At 29.7% G+C, this 8498-nt stretch overlaps 1 protein-coding gene across 1 annotated transcript in view; it reads left to right on the forward strand.

Annotated features, from left to right (window-relative positions):
• Positions 1-2320, forward strand: part of LOC102587053 (probable polygalacturonase) — an 11122-nt gene extending 8802 nt beyond the window's left edge. Inside the window, exons 3-5 of the mRNA XM_006367374.1 lie at positions 366-614; positions 1062-1215; positions 1539-2320. Of these exons, the coding sequence (XP_006367436.1) occupies positions 366-614; positions 1062-1215; positions 1539-2064 (929 nt within the window). The 3' untranslated portion in view covers positions 2065-2320. The remainder of the gene's footprint in view (positions 1-365; positions 615-1061; positions 1216-1538) is intronic.
• The last annotated feature ends 6178 nt before the right edge of the window (positions 2321-8498 follow it).

Genomic DNA, 8498 nt, shown 5'->3' on the forward strand with positions numbered 1-8498 from the left:
TTAGGGGGGGGGGGGGACACAGGGAGAAGCAGCTGATCCAAAAAAATTCGGGATCAAATGAAGTGACACTACTTTTACACCAAAACTTATTTGCCATATTTGACAAATAAAATTTATTCACTTTACGTATGGATAAGTATTGGATTATTTCTTCACACACATATCTATATTTTATATCAGATCTATTGCATGTTTTCGTAAAGGTTCAGCAGTGAACTAGGTGATGTGATGATACATGAGCTTTTCCTGCATCATGCACAAAGTTATTGTTTACAGATTTTGAATAGTGAAGTGTTTTGAAATTTTCGCTGAAGTATGAAGCTAACCAACTCAATCTGATTATCTGTACATATTCCTGGTAACAGGGCATAATGGTACCATTAATGGGCAGGGTCAAGCATGGTGGAAGAAGTACAAGCAGAGGCTTCTTAACAATACCAGAGGGCCGCTTGTCCAGATAATGTGGTCTAGTGACATAGTGATCTCTAATATAACATTGCGTGATTCTCCGTTTTGGACACTCCATCCATATGACTGCAAAAATGTAACAATCAAGAATGTCACAATTCTGGCACCCATCTTCAACGCTCCGAATACTGATGGCATAGATCCAGGTGAATGCTCAATATGTCATCATTGCAGACAATAGAAAATCTTGAGCTAGAAATCACTTTTTTTTATCTGCAGGTTAGGATCAGCCTGCATTATATATTGGTCAACTGTGAACAATAACATTTCAAGACTAAATTTTATTGATTTCTTGTGAATTTATTATTTAATGAAATCAATAATAAGTAAGCTAAAATATTCGAAGATAATTTGTTTAACCTGCTTATAGAGGTGATTTGTGCTCTTTTTTTGGTTTATCATATCGTAGGGAATAAGAATTAAGCTCTGAGATTTTAATATGCTAAAATTCTTGCAAGCCTGCTGAACCAGAATTCTTCCTAGGTTGATATTATTCTCATAGACTTTAATGCACTATACATACTTCTTTATTGTTTACTTATTCCCCTCTTACTCTGTGCGAGTTCTTGATGTTTTTAGTATGTTGTGGACAGATTCATGTGAAGATATGTTGATCGAGAACTGTTACATCAGTGTTGGTGATGATGGCATTGCAATAAAGAGTGGTTGGGATCAGTATGGGATTTCTTATGGACGGCCTTCAACAAATATAGTCATCCGAAATCTTGTAGTTCGTTCAATGGTCAGGTGAGGTTTTTATGTGCACTTACATTTGTTTTTATGACCTGGATATTTCTGACAACAAATGCACCTATGGCATTTCAACACATTAGCTGTCTGAGGAAGGAAATCATTAGTTTTTTTTCTTGCTTCGGTATATTTGGGAAAATATTCATTGCTGTTGATATTGTTAACCTGCTGACAATTAGTAACTTTGGTTTGAAGAAATGCAACTTTTTGTTTTCATCTTGAGCCTTTGTTAAAAGAATCTGGCAACATAGCACGTTAGAATCATAAAGAGTAACACCATTTACATTGCATGCCGCTCACATTGGTTGAACAATATGCAGTGCAGGCATATCGATAGGAAGTGAGATGTCTGGTGGAGTGTCAAATGTCACTGTGGAAAACGTACATGTCTGGAACTCAAGGCGTGCTGTTCGCATCAAAACAGCAGCTGGCAGAGGAGGATATGTACGACACATAACATACAGGAACTTGACATTTGTAAACGTTAGGGTGGGGATCGTCATCAAGACAGATTACAATGAACATCCTGCTGGGGAGTTTAATCCCAAAGCTCTACCAGTACTAGAGGACATAAGCTACACGTCGATACACGGTGAGGGAGTTCGTGTACCCGTTCGTATCCATGGAAATTCTGAAATTCCAGTGAAAAATATAACTATCAGAGATATGTCAGTTGGGATAACATACAAGAAGAAACACATATTTCAGTGTTCTCACGTTCAAGGTCGTGTTATAGGTACCGTCTTCCCTGCCCCCTGTGAGAACCTTGACCTATATGACGAGCAAGGACATCTGGTCCGACGTTCTGGCTCTCAGAATGCATCGGACATAGATTACGACTTTTGAAATGGTTTCAAATTTCCACATTTTTTAGGGCCAATTTTCCCAGTAGCCAGCCTCTGATTTATATGTCTATATATCTTTTTATGTTCAGTCAACTACTTTTTGCCCAGTCAGTCATTTTCTAGTTTTTCTTTTTCTTTACTTGTAACATTCCTTTTCCACTGTACATAGAACAATGAAGTCCAGCTTTATGTATTCAAAATTTCCAACAGCTAATCTAGTTTGAATGAAATGTGAAAGCAGCATGAAGTTTCCACTCGACTGTTTATTTTTTGATGGGACAATGATTTGTGTGTCAGCAGAGAGCAACATGTTCCTATTAACGCGTTTTCTTATAGCTATGCATTTTATACAATAATGACCTCTCGAGGCAACTTTAGATATTTTGTAATCGGAGATTTTTAATAGCTCAATTGGTTGATTATTGAAATTTCACCACTTTGGTGAAAAAAATAGGGACCTAAGTAGTTGCTAAAAGCATGTACAAGTGGGAGTCAGCTACTAGTCAAGTTGAACAAAAGGAAATAGAGCCCTCTTATAGAAATAGGGATGCAACTTGCAAGTTTTTATTACAAAATAGGAAAAGAGCCTAATATATCCAAATTTTGAAATGACATATTCATTACTAAAGAAATGACTAATATATATTTCTATTGTTATATAAATAGCTCTGATATAGTTTTTTGTCTAACAAAAGTGAAAAAAAATAATCTTTTTTTAGTGTTTATATTTTTTTAAAAAATTCATGCAATATTTTGATCAATTCTCATATGTCCAAAAAAAAATTGACTACTTTGATTCAAAGGCTAATTTGGGTTAATTAATTTGATTGTTCAATTTATTTTTTCACTTATTTTCTTGTATGATTTATTAAAAAAATTACAAATACAAAAAAGTAAATTACAATATAGCTAAAAAAAATTAGTTTAAATTTTTTCTCTCTTTTTAATTCATACTTCTTTTTATCTCATATTCTTACACTAAAGATGGAAAATATAAGAATAAGAAAATCAAATAATGATTTTAAAAAATAAATCTATAAAGGAGATATTTAATTAAAACTTAAATTAGTTGTTGAATAAAAAAAATACTTGTGTAAAATGGATCAAATATATTCCTAAACTTTGTTAGAAGGATCATACATATTTCTACATTTTTTTTAAAAACAAAATAATAATAATTAGTTTTTCACTTCTATTTGACGAAAAGGATATATGTGAGCCACTTTATAACGATAAAAATATATATCACTTTTATAACAATGTGTATATCAACTCTAAATCGTAAAGTTAAGGAATATATCAACCTTTCTCCCTTACAAAATTGTATCGTAGTTTAATACTATTGTCAACAATATTTGACGATTATCATGAGTTTTTGAAAAATTGTCTTGTCAGAAATGGGTAATGCTAAATGACCAGAATTTTAAAAAGTCTATAATATCCTTTTTATTTTAAAATAAACTAATCTTTTTTCTATTTTTAATTAAAAAGCATTAAAGTTAAAAGGATAAAAATGTAAAATAACATGGTGTGAAATATGTTATTTTACCATTCTGGCCAAATTCTAACCAAATTTTCTAGCTAAAAGAATTTTTCAAATTTCAAATTTCTTCGATCAAACAAATTCAAATCAATCACAAATAAGCAATAATATATCTTCAATTTTCTATGACACTAAAAAAATAAAATAAAGAAAGGATGAGCAAAAATTACTTAGCTTTTTCTATGAGGACAAAAATTTAACATGACAGTTGACACCCTGTGAAACTTTGTCTAATTGTTTTGCTAAATGATAAATTCCCGTTTTATATTAGACGGATATTTTCTAGTTTACACAGTGATTATAAATTATTAATAGATTGATCAATTTTATTAGTTTGCCTTTTATTCATATTTTTTCTGTCCAATAATAGTTGTTCATTATTGACTTGACACATAGATTAAGAGTCTGCTTGGCATTATTGCTAAAAAACAACTTATTTTTAAAAGCACTTTTTTTAAGATGACTTTTTAGAAAAGTGCTTTTGAAAAAAGAGACGATTTATGTTTGACTAATTCATTTGAAAAGTGTTTTCATAAGCAAATCACAATTTTGGCTAACCTTTTTTTTAGAAAAGTGTTTTTAAGAGTCAGATTACAAAAAATGACAACTATAAATGTACTTCTAATATTAAAATTATTTTATAGAGAGAAACTATTTTAAATATCTATTATAAAAAAATATATTAAAATTTCATTTAATAATATAATAAAATTTACATGTTTAAATGTTCAATAAATATTGTACCTTTTTGGGAGGCTGGAATCTTTAATTGTCATTTTTTTAAATCTTGTAAAAATATTGTTGTTACCTTTGTTCTAATTCTACGAATTAATACATAAAATAATATATAATATATAAAATAATAATATATAAACCTAAAATAAATTATAAAATTTATTATATAAAAATAAAAAATAAAATTCTTAAATGAAATTTAATCAAATTTATGAAATATACTAATTAATTAAAAAGAAATATATTGGTAAATATGTATATATGAAAAATATATTTTAGTCTTGAAAAAAAAAAATAATTATGCTTCTATTTTTTTTTTTAAAATGGCAAAAGGGTCTGATGGATCCTTGTACTTGTATGAGTTTGTATTGTGGATCCCTTTACTTAATTTTTTGTTAACTAAACCCTTAAATTTAACGAAACTCAACATATTAAACCTCGTTGACTATTGACCAAGCGTATGTGGCAACTTAATTGTTGACTTGGAACAATTGTGTGATTTCACGCACAATAGGAGCGTAACTTAACAATCCCCAATCCAATCCCCCATTTCTCTCTTTCTCCCCTTCCCCATGGCTTTTCAGTTTCTTCTTCTTCTTTCTAAACATTTTTGTCCCTCTATTGATTTTTACGAGATATTGATTTGAAACAATATAGCAAATCCTGGAGTGAGCCACAACAAATCTGAATAAAAAAGATAGTAAATCTCAAAGCTAAGGAGGAAGAGTGGGGGAGTAATCCTTACAATGATAATTGATAAAGCTCCCCACCATGAATGAACAAAAAAGAAAATGGAAAACCTCAACTTCCGACTCCTCTTTTTCCACTTCTTAATTTTATTTTATTTTTGCTTTAGTTTCTAATTTGATGTCCTTTGTTTAGTTTTTTCTTCCCATTTCTACAAATTTGAACTGGTCCGGAATTCCTATGTTTTGTGAACATCTTTTTGATCAAAAAAGTATTACATAGAGGGATATCAGTTTCTTTACTCCATGGGATTGTGTTAAAAAGTACTCCCTCTGTCCCTAATTACTTGTTCGTTTTTTCTTTTATAGTTGTTCCTAATTACTTGTTTATTTTGACAAATCAAGAAAGGACAATGTTTTTTACCTATTATACCCTCAATTAAATGACTAATTACTTTGAAAAATGTAGAACTTTTCATTCACTTCATAATTAATATGGGTAAAATAGTAAACTCACTATGTCATTAATTGTTTTCTTAATATGTGTGTCAATTTAAAAGTAGACAAGTAATTAAAAACAGACGGAGTATCACCCTTGATTTCTACCTAGAGAATTTTACAAGACATTGAATTTTTAACTTGAAAGGGATATTGATTTCTTCACCCACTCTAACAACAACCTTTCTTCCCCAAACAATCCCCCATTTCTCTCTCTTTCTCCCATTTCCCACGCTCCAGATTATTATTTTTTTCACTTTTTCTTCCTCCTTAGATTAGAACAAAATGTGCTATAATTTGTGAGGTAATAAATTTAATAATTTTGATGGGTAAAAAATAATTGTTAAATGTCATTGTGAAATTAGATAGAGTGTTGTGTAGAATTGTATATAATATTCGAATATATTGAGGTATTTTAATGGTGATGTATTTTGCATTTAAATTCTGACGTGGATGACGACGTATCATTTTTATTGAGCATTTGAAGTTCACACAAAGCCAAGGGGGTTTAAAATGTTGAGTTTCGTTGAGTCTAAGGGCCCAGTTGACAAATAGTTAAGTAAAAGAGTGAGAAAAGGCCCAATATAGTCTCACATCTTTGGGTTTAGACTCAAAGTCATCCTTGAGTTTTTACATAGAGCATTAATAGTCCTCATGCTTACAATATTGGTGCACTTTTGGTCCTCCTTCAAAATTTTGCCTATTTTTTAACATTGATTTTATTCATAATTTATGTATGGAATGTTTAATCGTCATTTTATATATTTAGTAGAAATAATAACTTCATGTGAGAGATTGTGAGAAGAAAAACACTTTATTTTGTTTAGTAGAAATCGTATTGCAAGTAAAGTAGAGAGGTTCATCACGACAATTTCACGTACAATAGTACAATTTTTTCTTTTCTTGCAATGTCATATGTTAAAATGTTCTTAGTTTAGTTGCAGTAATATTTATACTGAACAGAACAATGTGTTCTTCTTCTCACCTTCTCTCACATAGAGTTATTATTTCTACTAAATATATAAAAAGACAATGGGACATTCCTTACATAAAATTATGAACAAAATTAATGTTAAAAAATAGGCAAAAGTTTAGGGGAGGACCAAAAGTGCACCAATATTGCAAACATGATGGACTATTAGTGTTCCATGTGAAAACTCAAGGATGACTTTGAGTCTTAACCCAAAGATGAAGGACTATTTTGGGCCTTCTCTCTAAAAGAGTCCACAATACAAACTCATATAAGTACAAAGATCCATCATACCATTTCACCTAAAAAAAACAGAAATTTTTAGCTTCTTCCCAATAGCAGAAAAACTACTTCTGCTTCCATTTAAAACACTCTTACTAATTTTTCAAACACTTAATTTTTCAACTAAAGTGTTTTTTCTCTCAAAATAAGTGTTTCTGACCTCCCACAGCAATGCCAAACCTTAAGAAGCAACAAATGATAGGAATAATTTTACCAAATCATCGTAATTAAATATAAGTCATCTTAACAATGAAAAATGAATAGTAAAGATAAAATAGACACAAAGTGATAAATTATTCATTAATTTTATATATTAGGCAAGTATTGTAGGACATCCCAGAATAGTATAGTAGACAAAAAAAATGGACGAAGGGAGTATTAATTAGCCTTTTGAAAAAAAAGAAATTTTGTATCTTCAAAATTTGTTTAAACTTTTGAAGCCATATTACTTATAAGGATAAAATGGGAAAAAATTAATCAATTATAGCCTGATTTAATAAGTGATCAAATAATATGAAATAAATATTTTTAGCAAATGTCCTTCTAATATGGGACGGAGGAAGTACGGTTCATTTTTGCTGAAAATACGTTATAATGATTTGAACGAACTTTAATTTCTTTCGATAAAAGAAAATAAAAAATTGTGAATAGTAAACAGATACGAATAGTTGTTCAAACGTATGATAGTTTGTTTCCTTTTGAACTTATCTATTGTGCACTTAATTTTAGTAAAAATATATCCAGAAGTTATAAGTATACATTTATGAATTAGACTGTCAAGAATAAATAGCTCCACTAAAAAAGTGATCAAATTAAATAATCGAAAGTGAATTTTAATAAACTGAGGCTAACATTTTAGTAAATATCATCTTATCATACGTGGATTCTATCTTTACGTCTCTCTTTTCCTTATATATTTTTCTTTCCCAATCTCCAAATGTAATACCTATGTTTTTTCAGATGGATCTTAACATTTTTAGTTAGGCGGATGGTTAAAAAAAAGCCGCCTACTTGGCTATAAGCGTTATAATGTACACATTGATTTTATATATATCGGCTAAAATTTGCCTAAAGAAAGAATAAAATTACATGGAAATTGGAAATTACCCTTGTGTATTTGCAAAGAAATTACAAGGGCCGTTACACAATGGAAAAGGAAAGTAATAAGCTAAAGAAATGTTTAAATTTAGGTGAGAGGTCATTGTTAGATCAACTTTAAGGAAATATCTTTAATAATTTTCAAAGGAAGAATATATGTGCCAAAACATTATAAGTTTAATAATTTAATTAATTAGTCAATAATGGGAAGTAACAATCATGGCCTTTTCCTATATGGCATGCCATGTTCTTATTCAACATGTGCTTACATTAATTATTTATCGACAATATATATATATATAATAGAGCACTCCTATTACGATTCCTATTCTTGTTATCATGTGTCTTTTTTTTTATATTTTACTTGGCTTATTCAGTGAGGCAATTATGCTAATTAATTCATGCATGTGATGTACGACTACTATTTAAAGGAAATTTAAGTTTTATTAAATGAACAATTAATTAATAGGTTTAAGAGGTTTTTTATTGGGGGGTAAAGATAAGCCTAAGAAGTTATTAAAGGAATGAATAACTATTTAGTCCGTGAAGAGCTTTTCTTATTTTAGAACTTCACTTTTATGTGCGTACTTCTTTTTAATTTGTGATATTCTTTATCTTTTAGC

The sequence above is a fragment of the Solanum tuberosum genome, unplaced genomic scaffold, assembly GCF_000226075.1.
Source record: "Solanum tuberosum cultivar DM 1-3 516 R44 unplaced genomic scaffold, SolTub_3.0 scf00788, whole genome shotgun sequence".
Lineage (NCBI taxonomy): Eukaryota > Viridiplantae > Streptophyta > Magnoliopsida > Solanales > Solanaceae > Solanum > Solanum tuberosum.